This window comes from Kogia breviceps, chromosome 17 (assembly GCF_026419965.1).
Source record: "Kogia breviceps isolate mKogBre1 chromosome 17, mKogBre1 haplotype 1, whole genome shotgun sequence".
In the NCBI taxonomy this organism is placed as follows: Eukaryota; Metazoa; Chordata; class Mammalia; order Artiodactyla; family Physeteridae; genus Kogia; species Kogia breviceps.
Window position 1 is genome coordinate 54,355,433 of NC_081326.1, and position 21,776 is coordinate 54,377,208.

The 21,776-nt window shown below is 33.1% G+C and overlaps 1 protein-coding gene across 6 annotated transcripts in view; it reads right to left on the reverse strand.

Moving 5' to 3' along the window:
• CSMD3 (CUB and Sushi multiple domains 3) overlaps positions 1 to 21,776 on the reverse strand; it is a 1,102,347-nt gene that overhangs the window by 929,381 nt on the left and 151,190 nt on the right. For all 6 annotated transcript variants that reach the window (XM_059042775.2, XM_067017123.1, XM_067017122.1 and 3 more), the window contains exon 3: positions 13,106 to 13,218. In XM_059042775.2, the coding sequence (XP_058898758.1) occupies positions 13,106 to 13,218 (113 nt within the window). The remainder of the gene's footprint in view (positions 1 to 13,105; positions 13,219 to 21,776) is intronic.

The following is a 21,776-nucleotide window of genomic DNA, read 5'->3' on the forward strand; positions in this document are numbered from 1 at the left end:
CCTGTGTGATATGTTGAACTAAACTATTCATAGTCCATCTATGGGGAAAAAATAGAATATGTACTGTTTCTTATTCTGACACTGTGGCAGAAACTTCTAATTGTTCCTTATTAGCTTCTATCCCTTTCATTCATAGCAATACACTTTTTAGCTGGCCATATTAACGTCTTGAATAAAAGACTGCATTTCCCAGCCCCCAGTGCAGCCAAGTTTCATGTGACTATAATCTGACAATTGGATATAAACAGAAGTGTCATAAAAAGGTTTTGTGCAAGGAGGTATTAAGGACTATTACTGAGGAATACACAGGTGTTGGGAAGGCAAGAGAGAAAGCTAGGAAAGCAGGCAGGAGTCTAATGTAGTAGTCTAGTTAAATACAGGGAGAGATGATAGTTGTTAGGACTCTAGGGTAGTAGCAGTAAAGATGGTGAGAAATGGTAAGATTCAAGACATATTTTGCTTCAGTTTGCCTTTGAATTAGATGTAAGTTGCTAGAACAAGAAAGGAATAAAGCATGACCCCAAAGTTTTTGGACCTGAACAGTTGAATGAATTGCGTTGCCATTTTGTTGAGAAAGACATGGGGATGAGACAATTTAGAATTTAGCGAAGATATCAGGTTGGAAAATATGATGGGAAATTATAGTAAAATAATTGCAAAATTGCCACCATTTCTTTATCTCATCTCCCCTTTACGCATGCCCTCTGCCATATGTTGTCATGGTCCTGTTGTCTGAACCTTGGCTTGTTTATGTGATTTCCTTTAGCCAGTGGGAAGTTAGCAGACCAAATCAAGCAGAGATTTTAAAAGTGCTTTTGCATTTCCATTTTTCTCATGTTTGCATCTTGGGTATGGGCATGAGAACATACCTAAAATATCCTGTTAGTGGATGAGACACTTGAGTATTGCCAAATCACCTCAAATTGTCCCAGATGAGGTCAGCCAGATTAGCCACTAAGCAGAAACATGAGTGAGTCCATCCAAGATTACCAGAGCCAACCCTCTCATAGGCTTGAACAATAAATATTAATTTTGCATCCCCCTGAGGTTTTGTTATTGTCCTATAGCAATAGCTAAATGATAGATATGTTCAGTGTACCCATGTTTCTTTCAGTAGCTAGAAGTTAAAAGCAGGAGGACCTGGTCACTTACTATGGTGAATTTTATTTATCAATTTCAGAGGCAGATTGGGTATCTAAAATGATAATGTTATTATCAAACAAGCAAAAATAATACAAATTTGAAGTAAACCTCCCTCACAAAATTTAGTTCATGTGCTAAATGTATTTGTGTCTTTGTAAACAACTGCTGATAAAATTACATACATGGTTTATTAGAAATAAAGTTTGTGTTACTGACATTGTGTTACTTATTTTCCACTATAAATGAAATTATATCAGCTTGACTCGAGAGCAAAATGAAATAATATATGGCCATAATTTTCACATTTAGAAAATTGAAATGTAATCTAACAGACTAATTCCTTAAGTTAATAATGTGGAACCTTTGAACATTATAAGTTTCTGTAGTATCCCGTATAAATCAGTTGCTTCCATAACTCATATCTTTCCCCAATTCATAAACAGAAGTTCATATAGATAAATTCTTTTTTCATATATCAACTCATATCTGAAAGATTTCATTTGATAACTCTCTAATCTGAACACATATACTTTTTAAATTACTTTGGTCTCATCTCATATTTCTTTTTCATGGCTACTAAGTTCAAGAAAATCCTTTTGTCATTTTCCCCTATCCACAAGCCAAAAATATTTCAAAGCATAAGATTAGTATTAATGATAAATTTATGTTAAATTGAAGTCCTTTATTCACATACTCTTGGGTATTTTTAATTTTTTAGTAAATTTTCAATTAATATCTTTGACAATTTTTCTATTAGAGACAATAGTATTTGTATATATAATATAAATATAAGTATACTTATTTATATTATATAAGTATAATATAAATTTATATCTTACAGATTTCAGATTTTAAATCCATATTTTCTTTTGCCTTTTAATATAAAAGTGGCTTTTTTATTTTATTATTATACAGCAGCTTTCACATTTTATTTAGTCCAGTCTATCAATCAATCTTTTCCTTAGTGTCATATTTTCCTTTTGGCCTTTGCAGTTTGAAAGCTTTCCTCTCCCATGAGTTGATAATATTCTGCTATATTTCTTCATGGGCTATACATTTTCATTTCAAAATTTAATTATTTATAGTCATCTGGGATTTATGTTGTGATAACTGTATTAGGAAAATGTACTCAGTGCATACATAATATGAACAAGTATTACCCTGGTATAAAACAAAAAATAGTACAAAAAGACAAAATGGGAGACTGATCGTACAAATAAATGTAGTTGGATAAATCCTTTTGAAATCGTGATGGAGGAGATATATCCCAACCTACTGAAAGAGAGTTCAACAAACACCCCTTACAGGATGGAAAAGAAGAAAAGAAAGAGCACTCATTATTTTCAGATGATATTTAGAGAATTATCCAAAAGTATATATAGAATGTTGTAGCGTATTAAATGCTTTTAAAAATAATACTATATATAGCCGATAAAGATGTTGAAACTTTTAGATTAGCATCTACCCATGTGAGGATCTTCATATAATAATTCTTAAAGGTATCTTTCATTTGGAATTTTTTAAAGTGATTGAAAATTGTCTAACATTTATTGAATCCAGATGCTGTGGTGGTAGAACACTCTACGCATGTGTTGGGAAACAATTCTCCAGATGTCTCTCATGTTTTCCACATCTTATAAGGAAGGAGAGGTAGTGACTGTCTTTGTTCAGCAGCAATATGGAAATACTATCTTCCTCTAGAGCAAAGGGCCTGTTTACTTGGGCATCACCTGGCCCCCTTCTCATTGCCCTGTTGAGAACTGAGGCTCTGGGCACCTGAATAATTGCCGATACTCTATTTCTATTGCTGTATGTAATATAGCCCTTTGTCCCTGACTCAGTAGTTTTCTGTCTTCTGCCAGCATCCCTGAAACTGTGGCAGGCTAACTCGTTAACTTTCAAATAGGGTAAAATGTCAGAATCATCACGGTTCTTAACAATATGTAGATACATAGAACTATAAGATTTTTTTAAAGATGGATCAGTAGTTTCTGTTATTTCTTGGTCATTTGGAAAAAATAATTATACTTAATCAAAATGACCAAAAGTTTGCAGTTTGAACATATTGTTACTTTCAGTTCTGTGTATTATCTCTTCTAGCCACAATGTCTTTAAGAAGATGTTTGTTCTTTGCTTCAGAGCCCTTATAATTATCCATAATTTTTTTATTAGTTTTTGTTTATGCACCTGCTTAAAGGACTATATTTAGGTAACAAGTATTATTCAATTAATTTCTATACTAAACTTGGCATTCTTCCATTTCACCCTCTTTCCAAGTTGATTGCAATGACTGCCTCATCATGCTCCAGTTCTGTCTCTAGCACTGATGTGTTAGCTCAGAGCTGCACTCTTGAGTGGATTGCTTCTCTTAGACTCTGAGCTTTGTCCCTGGAAGAGCATTGCACATGTCTGTGCATATGTGAAAACTGTCATTTCTTCCCTTGTTTCAAGCTGAAAATGGATCACTCCACTGGCAGCACTATGGTTCCTGGGAAACCCTGGGAAACTCCCTAACTCATCTGGCTGAAATAACATATGGGTAAATTGTCACATCCATCTTCTTATTTGAACAACACTCTAAGAAAGACAAAACAAATAGCTAGATATATTGTTTCTTTTGAGAAAATGGAAATTCAGAGTTTATATGACATGACCAAACATTATAATATATATGAATATATATCAATATTACTGATATATAATATTGAATATATATGGTAGAACAGCAAAGATATTAGCTAACATTTATTAAATGTTGCTTATATATCAGGTGCTGCGCTTTGAATGTTGCATCATTAACTTCCTTGATCTTCAAAACAACCTTGTAGAATCAGTATTGTATTCCTCATATTATGAAGAACTGAGCCTCAGAGCATCTGAGTGATAGTCAGCCTTAAACATTAGGTCTTGTAAAATTTTTTTTCCATTACCCTATATTTCTTACTAAGAAAAAAAATATGCTATATCAAAAATAAATTCATATTAAATTGTGATCATCTGAAAAATAAACATCTGAAGCACACTGTCCGATTATAATTGAATTGAAGTTATGCCATAGAATATAAAAACATGCTACTTACTAACCTAAAATAAATCAATTTACCAAAGTAAGGAGAAAAAATATAAGGAATATATTAACTATATCTCTTTTCAGGTAAAGATAGTTCTGCTTAGGGTGATAAATAATAAAACACATCTTCTAACCTTCTGTTCTTTCTCTTCCTGTATTTTCTATCCTGTTTTGAACTATCACCTAAATGAGTCACTCAACAGGATATGCTAGGCAGAATTCTAAGATGGGCTCCAAGATTTCCACCCCCTTCCCATAAGTACAAGTGGGACCTATGGATATGATGGGATAGTTGTCTCCTTCATTAGGTTACACTATATGGCAGTGGTGATGGGACAGTTGGTCCTGTGATTATGTTATACTACATAGCCCTCCTTGTAAGCCAAGTAGAGAGAAAGTCTGAGAGAAGTGCTGTAGCTAAGCTGAAAGGTTTTGAACTGCCTTTGGGTGGGGAGGGTGGTAAGGAACCACAAGCAGCCTATAAAAACTATGAAAAATCCCTGATCAATCACTGGCAAGAAAATAGAGACCTCAATCATACCACTGGTAAGGAAATAAATTCTACTAGCAACCAGTAAGCTTGGAATAGGACCCTGGCCTTAATCACAGTGCTAGCCAACACCCTGACAGCAGACTTGTGATATCTGAGCTAAGAACCCAGCTGACCCCTGCCAAACTTTTAATCTATGGCTCTATGAGATTATAATTTGTGTTGTGTTAGTCCAAGAAATGGTGGTAATTTTGTAATACAGCAATACAAAACCAATACAGATGGGAAGGATCCTTTTGTGGAAAAATTCCTTTAAATATCATTATGAGAAGTAAATGCTATGCTATATCTACACAGAAAAGCACAATGAAATATTGTACGAAACATAGCAAGTGATGGCTAGTGTTTGACAGTTATGACCAAAAGAGCATGCTGTAAAATGAGAAATAAAATCTTCAGTTGGAAGCATGGTATAAGGACGAAAAGTATTGATAAGTGCCTTCAAAGATGGCAGATAACCAGAATAATTATTGTAAATGCAAATGAAAATGAAGAAAATTATTTAGAAATATTCAATAATTTTAACTACACAGTTGGAAATATCATTGATTTAATAACTAGATAGGAGCAATAACAAAGGAACATTTAGTCCTCTGAATAATACTAAGAGTCCAACAACCAGTGCCTTGAGGTCAATTTATTTTAAAGAGTATACAAAACCTAAAGAATATTCTAGACAACATATCACACTATATAGGAAAAGTATAATTTTTATTGGGATAAACTATGTTGTCTTATGTGGTATGGGGAAAATTATTAAAAATCCATCTTAAAGTTGAGACTTGTGTAACAAGTAGTGAAAATGGGATTTGATGACATAATTATTTCTCCATGCAGAAAAATAATTTTATCTAATACAGTACATATACCCATTGAATGAAAATGATTGATGCTGTTTATTATTCCCATTGAAATATTTGATTTGCACATTTTATTTTACCTACATTTATTTTTTAATCATATTAAATGGTGCTCTGTTAAAGAGCATAATTACTTTTATAAGGAAGAAACCATTTCAAATTTAATTTTCTGTGATATGCCATCATACTTATAGTCAAATAATAAACATAAATTTATGTTTTGCTAATTTACTACATTTTGTTAAGAGGGAATCAGGATAAATCCACAAATTCATTCCTTAACCAAACTCATAGTATAGTTCTCTTTCAAACCACGAGTTGTGAGTTGTATGCTATCAATTATAACAATTTATCACAATGTATAGTCTGAGTGTACGAAACACAAAAAAATCTTTGACATATAATTAGAATCTTACATTAATCACTGTCTCAATTAAACTTCATTCTAGCACTCATGTAAAAATGATAAATTATAGCAGTTGACAGATATGACACATTTAGCAACATATATAAAAGAAGGAAATTTAATGTGAAATGAGATTACATACTGTATTTAATCATCCTACTTCTGGAGAATAAAATACAATCTTGAATTCCATCCCATCTTCTCCATATGAAGCACAAAGATTAAGTAGGTCATATGTCACTGGCTTTAACATTTTTTTATATTCAGCTTAGTTTTCTCTTTATGCCATATGGGCAATTTTGTATTTTTAAAGTGCTTCATAAAGAAGCTATTTACTTCAAGAAAGTAAAGATTTTAAAGTAAAGAAAATATCTATAAAAAGTTAAAATAATTTTAAGTATCATTTATGGCTTTTCTCAAATAAAAGACCAAAATTTTTCCTAAACCTTGTTCATTGAATGTAAATATCTGTGGTTACTGCCTTTTAACATATTCACTGGAGTTTTAAATCTTTTTAAGTGGGAGATGTATTAAATCTTTCCTCATTCGTAATCAAAGTATTAGATATTCCTATTTATTACTTGAATGTAACAAGCATCTATTAAGTGCTTGCAGTGTGCCAGGAATGTGCTGAAATAGGGCTCAATTTACAAAACAAGTAAAACAGGTTCTATACCCTCAAGCTTCTCAGAGCCTAGTGTGAGCAAAAAATATCAATACATTGTACAGGTGTACTCAACAGGAGAGCTGGAGATTTAAAGTAGAACAATTTAAATACCACAGTATATGTAGAAATTTAATATATGTTCATGTGACCATTTCATGAATTGAGGCAAATGATGAGAAATAAGGCTGGAGATCTGTTGTTGTACAGGTTGTATGTGCTACACTGTGCAGAAATGGGAAACATTTAAAATGTCATTGCTTTTTTTTTTAAAAAGTTATTGCTTAATGTTGAAAAGCATTCATAGTATTGAGAATACTATTCAAGTTTTGTTGTGAGTACAATGAAAATATATATCTTCCTGGATAATAGATGTAAACTTGAGAATTAATACATTTTTGCGTATACCCAGCCAAATCCACATATTCATTATAACACTGTGACTTTTAACTCCATTCTGTAGGTGATATTTAAGGAAAAGTCTGATTTTTGTAATTCTCTAGATTAGGATTTTGAACAATTTAAAAGGGAGAGAATATAGCCAGTGTAACTTTAAGTGGAATATATTCTATAAAAATATTGAATTACTATGTCGTATACCTGAAACTAATATAATATTGTAAATCAACTATACTTCAATTAAATAAATAAATACAAGAGAGAGAAGGCACTCATGACTTAGATAGATGGTTACTGGCCACTCCTGGGGCCAAGTACAGGGTCCCATGAACAGCTTGCCCACACCATCGGATAACTAGGCCATAGGAAAGAGGTGCACCAAAGAGCCAGACCGTGGTGAACAGACCTTTGGAGGGACCTGCCTGCAGCTGACAAAACTTCTGGAGGGCCAGACCCCCAAAGTCCTCAAACCTACGGCTAATGTTCCAGAAAGGCCAGGACACAGCTGCTCACACTCCATGAGGACCTAAACATTGAAGACAAGTCTCCCAGAGAGCCAGACCAAACAGAGCCTGATCGCCAAAGAATTAGTCCACAAGAATGGGACATCTCAGAGGATCATGTCATCTGTGATGGGACTTGGGCAGAATATGGTGGCCTAGATCTCTGGAAGACTAAACCATCCAAGGGCCAGATTCCCAGTGATAAAAATTCCAGAGATAGAACCTCCAGTGAATCTAGCCATGAAAGATGGAACACCCAGAGGACTGTGCCATGGAGATCAAGGCCGCCTGAGAAACTGTCTTCCATAGTGTCAGACCAAACAGGCAAGGACCACTGGAGGAGCAGGCCATGGAAAACAAGACCACCAGGCTAGACCCTGGGGAATAAGGGAGGACCAGATTCCAAAGGGGAATGCTACGAAGGGGCAATGACAGAGACAGGATCTCATCCTAGTTCCCTGTTACCAGCTCTACCTCCTGCTCCTGCCCCTGGCCATTGGTGGCTAATGAAGCCAAGAAAAGCTGGAGCACAGGGATGGCACCAGTAATGGGAGTGGAGGTAGGAGGATAATCTCATCCTCTGTGGCTCAATCCGAATTTCAGGGCAGGAAGTTACCCAAAGTAAGTGAAGTTGGGGGGGGGGTGGGCGGGGCAGGCCATGGATTAAGATGTTTCAATACCTAAGTAGCCAGACTGTATGGAACCCTAAAGGCAAAATATTTGAATTTGATCGAGAGACCAAAAAAAACAGTCTCTGCATGGATTACATTTCCTTGTATTATGTTTTAAAAATATGATATCTCTCATTTATTCTTAAAAGTAAGGTAAAGATCCATTAACTTCTTTTATGAACCTAACCTACCTTCATTGCTGGAAAACTAATATATGTAATTTTATTACATAAATTTCTCTTGCTACAATTCAGCTGTCTTGTTAGAAGCATAACTGACTTCATTCTAAATTGTAATCTCTCCATTAAAGTTCATGGTACTGCAGTTTAAATTTATAAAGTTTAGGAATAAAAAATAACACCTAAAATTAAAAATCACTAAAGTCATTTGACATTCTCAAGTGAAAACTTTTGATAAACGTGTGTGATGGATAGCTAAAATAGAATAGTAAATAGTATAAACATTCTTCTGTATGTCAAGTGTTTAAAAAGGACACAGAATATATAGGTCACATGTAATATACACAAAAATATATCTCAGCTTTTATATTTCATATTGTTTTATACACAGCATTATCAGTAATACTTTTGTAATGCTCTTTTGCACTAAATTTTATGTGGTCATATATAGTTATAATGGAATTAGTTTGTAGTTAAGTATAGAATAAGTCTCTAAAATATATACAGTTTATATCTCTAGGGTACTTAAACATATTTTTACATTAAGGTTAGTGCTTTGTTAAATTCTTGCTCATTACAATTTTTCATATAATTTTCTGGGGTGAGAAAAATCCATGTAAAATGTTTAGCACTGTGATTGACACAAAGAAATCACTCAATAAATGTTACCTAGTAGTAATACTGTTATTAAACAAATTTTTATGTTTCTTAATTAAAATGTGAAAATGATTGAACAGCAAATTTGTTAAAACTGATACTGTTATCCCTGTAATATCTTGATTACTTGGTCGTACACATCAGTAATCATTAGGGCATAATAGCTACCTTGAGTTTGAAGCGATTTTCAAGACTTTATTTTTATGTCTGTTTCTGATCATTGAAGGATCACTGATACATACTGAAATTATTCATTGAGATTCTCCTAGACATTAAGCTAACCAATTCATATAATATATAATAATATTTAATGATTACATGTAATATGTATATAATCCACTATATGCTTGGATTATTTTACTTTCTACAATAAACAATTCTAAAATGATAAGATAGTCCATGGTATATCTTTATGATCTTGCACCTATAAAGAATGATTACGTAGCTTTGAAAGTAAAATATGAAAGGAGTCCTTTGTACAAAATAACTTTTAGCAGAAACTAGAATATATTTTGAATTCTGTTTAGCAGATCTGGAAAGACCAAAGAGCATTTCCATTGTGTGCTCCACGGAATACAGATGGTACCAGTTTTATCCTGATCAAATTTTGAAAGATTGTTATATGACTATTCAACTTAGTATTCACTAGTGTTTTTCCAACTTGTTTCACAGAACACTATTCTACTCATTTGTTTTTATAAATCTTAAGAAACATATGAAAACAAAGTTCTATGAAACAAATTTTGAGAAACAGTGACAAGAAATTCAAGTGTATGATAGACAATAATGAGGAAAAATAAAAATATATGCAGCTAGATATTAATGGGGAAAATTTTCCACAGAAATTTAACACCTCGCAGCTTCAACTTCAAGAAGTTTAAAAGCATTTCTGATAAACGGTTAAGAGCTCTGAAACTCAATCAAAATTTGTGAAACAGGGACATCACCCTCCACAGTTTTAAAGTATATGGGCTGAAGTAAGACAGCAGAAGTTTGTAACAACAGAGAAGATCACAGATGACTTACATTTATCAATTATTCTACATTGGATTTGCAATTGGAATTGCAATGCATATTCTACGGCTTCACTCCACAGTCTGATTCAGGATTATAATTGGGGCCAAGAATTCTACATTTTAGCAAATTCTCCAGATGATTCTGATACATGTGGTCCACTACTGGCAGTTTGAGAAACACAGAAAAATGCACAAATATCACTAATAAATAGAGATCTCATAAATTCTAGTACACAAGGACAAAGTCTCAGGAAACTTTAAAAAATAAAGAAAATAATTAGTAAGTGATTATATGGAGGGAGATGAAATGAAAATAAATGGGATTCAGACATTAGGTTCATCCTGCAAAACAACCAAGCCAAAACAAAAATACAGGTGTAAATTTAGAGGACAGGCTTTGAAATTTCAAACTAAGTTTTCTGAACTTCACAATACACCAGTTGGCCTTGACAGTGTCATTGGCCATGGTTAAATAAATAAATGCTTGTAGCTACTCCCTCTGTAAAATATTACAGAGTGTTGCACATGGTGTGGTAGGACTAATGAAGCCTAACCCACATGCCCCCACACATACCCCAGAATCCCTGGAACCTGTGAATATATCATATTACCTTGCAAAAAGGACTTTGCACGTGTAATTATGCTTAAGGACTTTAACTTGGGGAGATTGGGTCTACATGGATAAACAAGGCTAATCTAATGACATAGGCCCTTAGAAGCTAAGAAATTTCTCCAGCTGAAGTCAGAGATGTGTGGGAAAAGAAGGTAGTAGAGAGATGCACTAAGAAGGGAACATCAGAGAGATTTCAAGTATGAGGAGGATTCATTTCACCAGTGGCTAGCTCACAAATGTAGGTCTTACATGCAAGGAAGAGAGAGACCTCTAGAAATGGTGGGCAATAGATCTTCTCCAGAGCCTTCTGATAAAAGCCTAACCAGATGACATTTTTATTTCAGCCTTATGAAACTCTGAGCAGAGGACTAGCAGAGATGACCAGGACTTTTCAGCTACAGAACTGTGAGATAATATATTTTTGTTGTTTTGCTGCTAAATTTGTGGTTGTTTGCTATGGTAGCCATAGAAAACTAATATACATGGTAGAAGATACCCATCACAAATCAATACCTGAAGATGTTCTGCAGGATGATGACAAATCCCTCAGTACTACCCAGCTGCCTAGTACCTTATATTTTAAGTCAGGATCTCCCAAACATACATTGAAATGTCATGAAGATATATGAATCCATTTTCACTGAAGCAGAAAAGACAGAAATTTAATGTTGTATATGTAGAAACAATGGAGAGCTATGAAAATATTTTTGACAGTATTTCATGAAACTTGACAGTCAAACCAGAAAGTATGGCAATATTATAATACATTTTCCAAGTTCCTACAATTTCTGTATACTTAGTATTTGCTGAAAGAATAAACCAACCTAAAATATCTTTGTACTTTGATGAACAAAGTACAAGTTCTCTATTATGGAGCCTTTAATAGAAAACTATTGTATTACTAACTCCTTCAATATTGCCAAAATTACACTTTAAATTAAACCTTTGTGTTTGTAGTGTTTTAAACTATGAATTAAGTTGCCAAGATAAAAATATTCAACTATTGTGAAAGTACCTTCAAAAATAATGATTATTACTATCACAATGGAGGAAAATAAGTCTTGGAATGCATCCTCCCCTGCTAGAGAAAGACAGCTTAGAAATGTATTAGGTAGAAAATAGTGTTCAAAACTTCTGTGATATGGCATTATTAAGAATATTAAAAAAGAGAAAATATTTTTACTCAACAGTTTGCTAGCAGGTATTTTTTTCCTAGGGAGAAAGCACTAGATGAAACTTTCTGTTTAAAACTTGCCCCACATGCAAACTGTTAACCTGTATACTAAAGCAATTCTATTTTATATATGATTGTTTTCTACTGTGCTCTTTAAACATATTCTATTTTGAATTGTTATGTGCTTTAGAAAGTAACCACCCCTGCTACTGTATTTGTATATCTCTTATCATGATGTTAGATCTGGTGTGGTGCATTCTGGTAATATGGTCCTGGGGAGGCGAGTTGAATTCTGTTATGCTATTCCTATGGATAAGGAAGGGACCCTTCCCTAAACTAGGTGAGATTTTATTGTCAAGTCACATAGAGAAGAAATTACAACGACATGACCTCAATATGAAGTACTTGAGAACAGGTTATTTTTACCTTCAGATATTTTCACACTTTAAAAAGGGAAAACAATACAGATTCTGTACATTTTTAACACCATCAGCAGAGCCTGTGGTGTCACCCATTTATCAAACAATAATTGTATAGTGAAACATGAGTACCCACACTATGTGGGATAAATAAAGATTATAAATGACCTCCAATAAGTTCAGGTTTTGATACTAAGTGAGCTTGTAGCAAACTTCCAGGAAAAAAACATCAGTTTCAAATGCTTCCTTATTTTCCCCTTTGTGGTTAAGGGATTATGGATCTGTGGGACTGGAAATACTGGTTTAAAATGAAAAATGTCAACTCTTGTCTCTTAATAGAATTTTCTCTTTATTCTAACTTGCAGAGAACACAAATGATCAGTTTATTTTATGGCAGAGAGGCAAAGAACAGAGGAGAATAGGGTGGAGTCTGTGATGCCTGAATCTCAAATCAGGCCTAGTTTCCTTTTACTCTCAGCTTCTGTTCCCTTTTACTAAGGTTTAAACCTATAGAGATGCTATGGTCTCATCTCCTAAGAAAATTTAAGGGCAAGATTTTCCTCTGTCTAGGCACACTGCAATGAAACATTAAAGCCTACTAAGTCTAGCTTTTTATTATATATTGATGATTATTGAGAAGGTGAATCTTGGTATAAGATTTGATATAGCAGGATGAACTATAACTTCTGTCCTGGTGATTTTTCTTCTATTTTTACCCTGGAGAATTTTGGTTTTACTACATTGAACTGGGCAGTGGTCCTTTTATATTACCATCACTTACCTTCATAGTATACTTTAAATCCATGTGCACTAACTGCAAAATCACTGGTCAAACGTAGTGAGAACACAGATTTGGTACTTGTCACTGGTGGTGGCAGATGGAATCCTGTTAACCTGAAACATAAACAGAATTAATTATTAGCTATAGACATTTTTCCTAATAAGGTTGAAAGAGTATTAAAAGTCATTTTATCAAATCCCTAACCTTTGTGAGTGTGTGTGGTGTGAATTAATTTATGACATGTTGATTAGAACATGTCACTCATCGAAAGCAATTGCTATAAGTATATATGAATATGTTTATGTGTGCATGCTATTACTGTTTATCATGTCTATCCCATAGATCATCGATATGAAAATATTGATTAATTCAAACTTTGGGAAGTAAATTATGAGATTATGGGTCTGTGCATATTTTAGCTGTTGATTTTAATAACACTTAGAAGGCATTTTTGTTGAATTTTCCTGACAGTTTAAAATATATATGAGTGGAAAATATTTCATGAAATTTAATATTAAAAGAAGAGATGTGATCTAAATATGAAATCTCAAAAGTAAAATGTCTACATGTGAGAAGTGATTTTGTTTTATCAGATTCCAGGAAGTTCTATTAAAATTAATAGTTGCAAATTATTTTACATTAATAATGCATAAGTTTACATAACAAATATTTGTCTGATATTTTTGCCCATAATTTGCTAATAAATCATTGCATATAATAAGCTCAATTATATAAAATATAATTTACAATTGACACAATAAAACAGAAAAGAAAAATTAAAAATAAGAAAAAGCACATTCATTGGATATAATTTTTTTTTTTTTTTTTTGAGGTACGTGGGCCTCTCACTGTTGTGGCCTCTTCCCTTGCGGAGCACAGGCTCCAGATGCGCAGGCTCAGCAAACAACTAAGATTCCCACATACCGCATGGTGAGGCCTATATATACAGAAAATACAGAAAAGTCCATTCTTAAACACTTACATAGCAATTTTTTCTAGAGTATATACGCATTTACAGCTTTAAATTTTCCTCTTTTTGCTACATAAGCTACACCCTGCAAGGGACCTAGTCAGACTTTTTTCTATATTCCTTTGTGATTTCCTCTTTGTTCCATGGTTAGAAATACATTGCTTAAATTATAAACATACGGGTTACTTTAGTTATATTTTGTTACCAGTGTATATCTCATTTGCATTATAGTCAGATAACATTTTCTCTATGAATTTAATCCTTTGAAAATCATTCAAATTTGCTTTATTGTCAGATATTGTAAGTTTTTATTATGTGCCTAGTTTTCTTATAAGGAACAAGCATATTATTTTCCTATACTTAATCTAAGTTATCACAAACTTAAACAACACCCATTATTATCTCACAGTTACGTGGATCTAGGCAGAGCACAACTCAGCTGACTCTCTGCTTAGAGTCACGCAAGAGTGGAATCACGGTGTCAGCTTGGCTGTGTTGCTTGGAAACTCTGCGGTTACATCTGCTTCACTTCCAAATTCAGCAGGCTATTGCCAGAATTGAGTTTCGTGAAGCTGTAAGATTAAGGTCCTCCTTTCCTTGCTGGCTGTTAGCTTGGGGTTATTCTCAGCTTTTAGAAATTGAAGGCATTCCTTGGTTTGTGTCCCCCTTGCTCCATCTCCAGAGTCAGCAATGGCAGTCCAAGTTCTTATCATTCTTCAGATACCTGTGGTTTCCCCTTCTATCTCATCTCTCTGCTGCTCCCTCTTCTACCTCAGGCTGGAAGAAGTTCTCTGCCTTTTCTGCCTCTGCTTTTAAATGCTCGTATAATTAGATTGTGCCCAAATGGATAATTCAAATATCTTCCTATTATAACATCTGTAATCTTAATTCCATTTATAAAGTTCCTTTTGCCATGTTATAGAACATGTTTGCAGGTTCTGAGGGAACCATTATTCTGGAATCATTATTCTGCCTACCATAATGTGTATATATCAGAGGCTAGGTGCAGTCCCTGACTCCTAATGAAACAAATTAGTTTTCCATGTCTTAAAACTTTATATAAATAAAATCATATAATAAAATTATTCTGCCTCTGGCTTCTTTGACTCAACATTACCTTTGTATTATTACAGCAGTAGTATGGAACTTAACTTTCATCGCTCTATAGAATTCCATTTTATGAATGTACTTCAATTTATTTATCCATTCTGTTGTTGGTGGACTTTTTTTTTTTTCCAGCTGGGTCTTTTATAAATAATACTGCTATGAACATGTGTTACATGTTTTGTAAACATTTATGAATATTTGTCTTGAGAATATACCGAGTACTAGTATTTCAGGATAATTGGGGAACTAATTGGTTGTTAAATAATTTTCTAGATTTTTTCAGCATTATTTCTTGATATAAAGATGTAAAAATAAAGTATTCCCCACTTTAAATGCTCAGAGTATTTTTTCAGAAAAATAAGAATCATTGTCAGGGAAAAAAAAGGACAAATGATTTTGCAACCAAAAAAGTCTGAGAACCTGTTTACCTTATAACGAGACTGTTATGATGTTATGTATGATATTATGCTATGAAAAATGGCCTTCCAAAATTGCCTGGGTTCTAGTCCCTGGAATATTTAAATATGTCACCTTGTAAGACAAAAGGAACTTTACAGATGTGATTAAGTTAAAAATCTTAAGAATAGGAAATTACCCTAGATTATCTGGATGGATCAAAGTATTCACAAGGGTCCTTATCAAGGGAAGGTAGGAGGATCAGAGAGAGAGTAGGAGATGTGACAATGAAAACAGAGGTTCCAGTGATGCAGTTTCTGGCTGTGAAGCTAGAAGAGGGACACAAGCCAAAGAAGGGCAAGCAGCCTCTATAAGCTGGAGAAGTCAAGGAACAGATTTTCTCCTAGAGCCTCCATAAGAGATGCAGTCCTGCTGACACCTTGAGTTCAGCCCACTTACATACATTTTGGACTTCAGTTCTCCAGACTGCAAGATAATAAATTTATGTTGTTCAAACCACTAAGTTTGCAGTAATTTGTTGCATCAACAATAGGAAACCAATGCATAGCTCTCTTTTGGGCTTTGAAATATACATTTTTAAAAACTGTCTAAAATATTAATTTATTCTACAAATGAAAATAGAGGTCCCATGGAACCTAGTGACCACTGTAATTCACTGAGACTCATGTTGATATTATACAAAACAAGTAGATTCAGAGCCTATCAGTGCAACATTTATTTGAAAATAATGTTTTGAAAACCTTTCTATATAGGTAAAACATGCAATTTCATCCTCAGATTAGAAGGCATAAGGGACTGGGAGATATTAAACAACTGGATTAAGTTCACAATAGAGCCAGGTCTAAGACTACAACATACTGTTTTGTCCCATTTTCTAGTGAACACCCTGTTCATCCTCTCATTGTCTTTGGCACATTTATTAAATCAAAATATTAAATATTTGAACTACTAATGCACGTACAAACATACAAATTATTTTACATGCAATCTCAGATTTTTATACTTGTTCAGATACATTAAATAATCCAATATTCTTAGGCAATATTTAGAACCTTTTACCATTAAATTTTCCAAAATGATAGAGGCAATGTGAAGAATTTTTCCCATTTATCAAAAGCAAGTTTTTTTCCAGTTAATCCTCAAATTCTCAGTATGTAGTGGCATGTTGTATAATGGAAGATTTAGTTTTCTTTTTCACTTCAGTAAATGAGGGAAGACGTATGTTTTTAAACTTATTTTCATGATAGTTGTACCATTATGAGGATTTACAGTAACTTGTTTTACTCCCTCCTGTGATACATTACTTGACTGATTTGAAAATAAACTTTAAGTTATGAATCCCATCAGTTACTTTTCTTTACAAGACTTCATTTTATAATTTAATATTTATGTGTGATTATTTATTAAGCTTCTCTCTTTCTCCTTTGGACACTAAACTTCCTGAAGTCAATGCTAGGAACTCAATAGTTTATCACCAGTTTTTCATGCAATGCATTCCATGTAAGAGGCTCTCTTAACATGGTTAAATTAATTAACTGGAATGATAGAAGAATGTGAAAGCCATCATAATGCTTTCTTTTTCAAACCAAAAATTTTGTTCTTAGAACAGTGTTTTCAAGAATCATGATAATGTAAAGAAATGCCAATTGTTAAGAAAATCCAAACAGTCTTTAGAGACTCTTGTTCAGAGTTATTTTTTACCATGTTATTAACCTCAAGAGTTAAAGGGAGACCATATATTTTATGTATATCTATTTGAAATATCTTTTATGATATAACTATATAATTTAAACATTTATTTTTCATGTAAAACTAATATGATTTTTATCTTCAATATGAGTTATAAATTACAGTAGTTAAATATACATGTATTTTACCTGAATTTAACACATTTTCTATGTACCGTAAAAGCATAATATTTTATGGATAAGCATAATACTTTTCATAAAATTCAGATATTTGTGAAATTTAGTTTTTTATATATTGTTTTATTACCTTATCAATTATATTCCCTTCTTATTGACATATGATAAATTTGCATAGTGAATGACATTTTATGTTCCTTTTAAAGAATACCAGAGTGTAATTTTATTTTCACTGAAGTACAATTGAAGAAATCACAGCTCAGAATTGATTAGTAAATTCTTTAAATCCATACAGCTGGTAGGCAGTGGAACAAAGATATGAACCCATAACTTCCAACTCCAATCTATCTCTCTCCTTATGATTTTTCCATAGGGGAAATGATTTTTCCATTAGGGCAAAATGCATATTTAATTCATCTTTTTTTCCCACAATGCCCATATAAATTTCTTAACAAATATGTGGAATAGATAAAAACATGATTTTACCCACATGATAGCTTTAAGTAGTTGAGGCTGGTAAAAAACTGTGTCATAATTATGAAGTCATTGAATTAAAGGCCTGGAAATTAATGGGGAACCACTACCTGTACATGTTGATACCTTTATGGCAAAGGTTACCAGTGGTTAGCAAAGATATTTCCTGACTAGGAAAACTAAATAAGATTAGCAAACAGAAATGTCAGGGGAAAGTCCTAGTTGATGCAGTGTTAATGTCCTTCAGATATTATTTTTTATAAAAATTAAAATTTAAGTAGTAGCCAATAAAGTGTTGAAATATATTAATTTTGCTATGTAGCTACTTTGTTTTATGACATCACAACAATTAATATTTTCTCTCACCATAAATTTGATGCTTAAGAATGAATGTAAACTCAGATTAAAGAACAATAATTTCCCTTTAATACATTTAGTTTCATGAAAAATTCAAAACATTTCCTCTATTTCACATTTATATTTGGTGAATGTTTTGTCATGAACTACTTTATGGCCATTGTTTCAGTAAGTTCTCTCATTTGACAGGATGGCAGAGCATGTTGGTTGTTTTTTAATCTTACATTTAATAGTTTCTAATGTATAACCGCTATTCTACCTTTCCCCTAATCCCACATGCACCCCTAATCATATTTTAGCATTTTGTTACTTACTAGACAAAACATTCATCAGAAGCTGTGGAATGTGTTAAAATTCACACGCTTAAAGCAAGTGGTCCTATCACTTCTCATGCCTGCTTTTAATAGATGAAAACATTCTTGAAGCATTTCCTCTTAAAAAGATTCAGAAACGTTAATGATATTTCATACTGTAATGAGTAACTAGTTACAGGGAGAATTAAATGATTAACTTGTAACTTTATATCAATGACTAATATGAAAAGTACTAAAATAATTATTTGGTAATTAATGCAAAAATGATAGAAATTTAAATTACCAGAAAGTCATTTAAAATGTCAATGCATATGCTTTTTAAATAGTAGGCTGTTGGTTTAAGATCTTCTTAAATTAATGGAAATAAATGTGCCATTTTATAGCTTAATGTAACAGAACCATTAAAACATCAACACTGGTGGATAAAAATGATGCCTGTAGCATTATCTAAATGAGTTTATCAACTTTTAACAATGAGATGTTATTATTTCCACGAGACTTGAGCATGGAGAATGACTAGATCTATACTATCTTTAACAATGTAATCAAAGGGCTTTTTTTTGTTTTGTTTTGTTTGCGGCACCCCGGCCTCTCACTGCTCTGGCCTCTCGCGTTGCGGAGCTCAGGGTCCGGACGAGCAGGCTCAGCGGCCATGGCTCATGGGCCCAGCCGCTCCATGGCATGTGGGATCTTCCCGCACCGGGGCACGAACCCGTGTCCCCTGCATCGGCAGGCGGACTCTCAACCACTGCGCCACCAGGGAAGCCCAAAGGGCTCTTTTAATATATACATTTTTAATGCGCCAATCAACTGATTGAAATATTTCAAACTTTCTCTGGTTAAGAGAATTAACATAAAAGTCAGTTTTAAATTAAATGGCTATTAGCATATTACTGCTTATAGTGAGACAGAGGGAAAACAGACATGAGGAATGCAGAAAGAGAAAGAGAGGGAGCTTTATTTAAAAACTGGTAACATTACCAAAGTCCCAGGATTTTGTGATTGTTGAGTCAGACAATTCATGTGAATGGTCTGGTGTATTTTTTTTTTTTTTTTTTCATTTAAGTAGAGTTGATTTACAGTGCTGTGCCAATCTCTGCCGTACAGCAAAGTGACTCAGTTCTACACATTCTTTTTTTAAATATATTCTTATTTTTTGGAACCTAAGAAATAGACATTAAACGTTAGTTTCATTAGTGCTATGACTCAAAATCCATTGCCCTTTTGTCTGTACTCAGTGGCATACTAAGCCTAGGATAAATTCTATTATAACACCAGCATTTCCACGGTGGTTTCTCATTACTCACAGTTAGATTTTTGGATTTGAATTATCTTACAATTTTACTTTGGTTATACAGTTCTTAAAAATGATCCCAGTAATATACAGTGAATTGTCAGCTGAAACAAACTGTTAACCTATTTAATTTTAAAATGAATGGGAAAACCACAGGAACAAATAGATCTTTAAAGTAATGACTGTTCTGTGAGAATAAATCATGCATACCGTATTGATATTGGGGTACATGAAGTACAATAGCATAATTCATGGTTATGTCAAGATGACAGTAATTGTAATATTAAAGGAAAAGATGGCTTCAGCAATATTTGAATGATTATATAATTTGTTGAGAGTTAATGAGCTGTAGCTTCTATCAAACATAAAATTCCCAAAAAGGCATCATGTGTGAGGATGGCAAATTCACAATGTTAGAAACATGTGCTAGGTATAGATTTAGATATGGAAATGGATATAGATAATGATATACATAGGGTATGGGTAGGGATAAGATAAATATGGATGTGACTATGAACACTGTAAAGATATAAAATTTGATCATAAAATTAGGTCACAGTATTAACATTATTTTTCTTGGGTAAAACCGCATTTCCATATACGATATGCTATCTCCATTATAACTAAATTTATGTTTATATAGTCTTAAATCAACTCTAAATAATGTTTTACATCTAAACTCATTGTACTCCCTGAACCATTTGATACATCTTGTTGCTGTAATGTACCAAATTAACTGTGATATTACCACATTTACATATGTGGCTTAATTTCACTTTAGCTAACAAGGACAATCATATTACCTTGAAACATAAAATTAAACATGCCTTTAAAATTAAAATATTTATGTCAACAAAATGCTTTATTTGGCTGCTTGTATTTCAAATCAGCAGAATTATTTTCACTAATGAAATAATGTTAAATGCTACTGGTTACTAAGTTCCCACTATGAATTAAGTGTTCAACATACATTATCTCCTTATCTCCCATAACCTATAAAACTGTGTATGACTTTATTTTTATTCTGTTTTGCAAATGGAGAAGTCAACGGCCTATAAAGAGAAATTACTACTTGTTAAATGTCACACAGATAGTAAATGGAAAAGCCAGAAATTAAGGCCATGTTCTTTTTGCTAGTTTATGGGGACTCTTAGTAGTGAAGTAGACAGACAGAGAAAGATGAATACTGTATATTTTCACTTATATGTGGAATCTAAAAAATAAAACAAATGAAAAAATATAACAAAACACACAGATACAGCCAACAAGCTAGTGGTTACCCATTGGGAGAGGGAAGAAGGGAGGGGCAAGATAGGGGTAGGGGATTAAGAGGTGCAAACAAGTACATATAAAGTAAATAAGCCACAAAGATATATTTTACAGCATAGGGAATATAGCAAATATTTTATAATACCTTTACATAGAATATAAACTATAAAAATATTGAATCACTGTATTGTACACCTGATACTAATATATTATTGTAAATAAGTTATACTTCAATTAAAAGAAGAGGAGGGGTTGACTTATAAAAGAAAGTAGTGGAGTAGATAAATTAACATACACAATGCAAAACCATATAGCAATGAAAATGAATAAACTACAAGTAGACACAATAGGCTGGGATTTCACTACCATGAAGTTGAACAAAAGAAGCCATAGGCAAAGATCACCTACTGCGTCTTTCCACTTGAAAACAAGCGAAATTAATATCTCATATTACATGTTAGGAGAGTAGTTACTTTGAGGGGAAGAACATGGGATGGTGACTGGAAGGAAGCAATGTTCTTTTTCTGAACATAGTGCTAATTTCGTGGATATGTTCATTTAACATAATTCATCAAACTCAAAATGTAATTTAGCCTCTTATGTG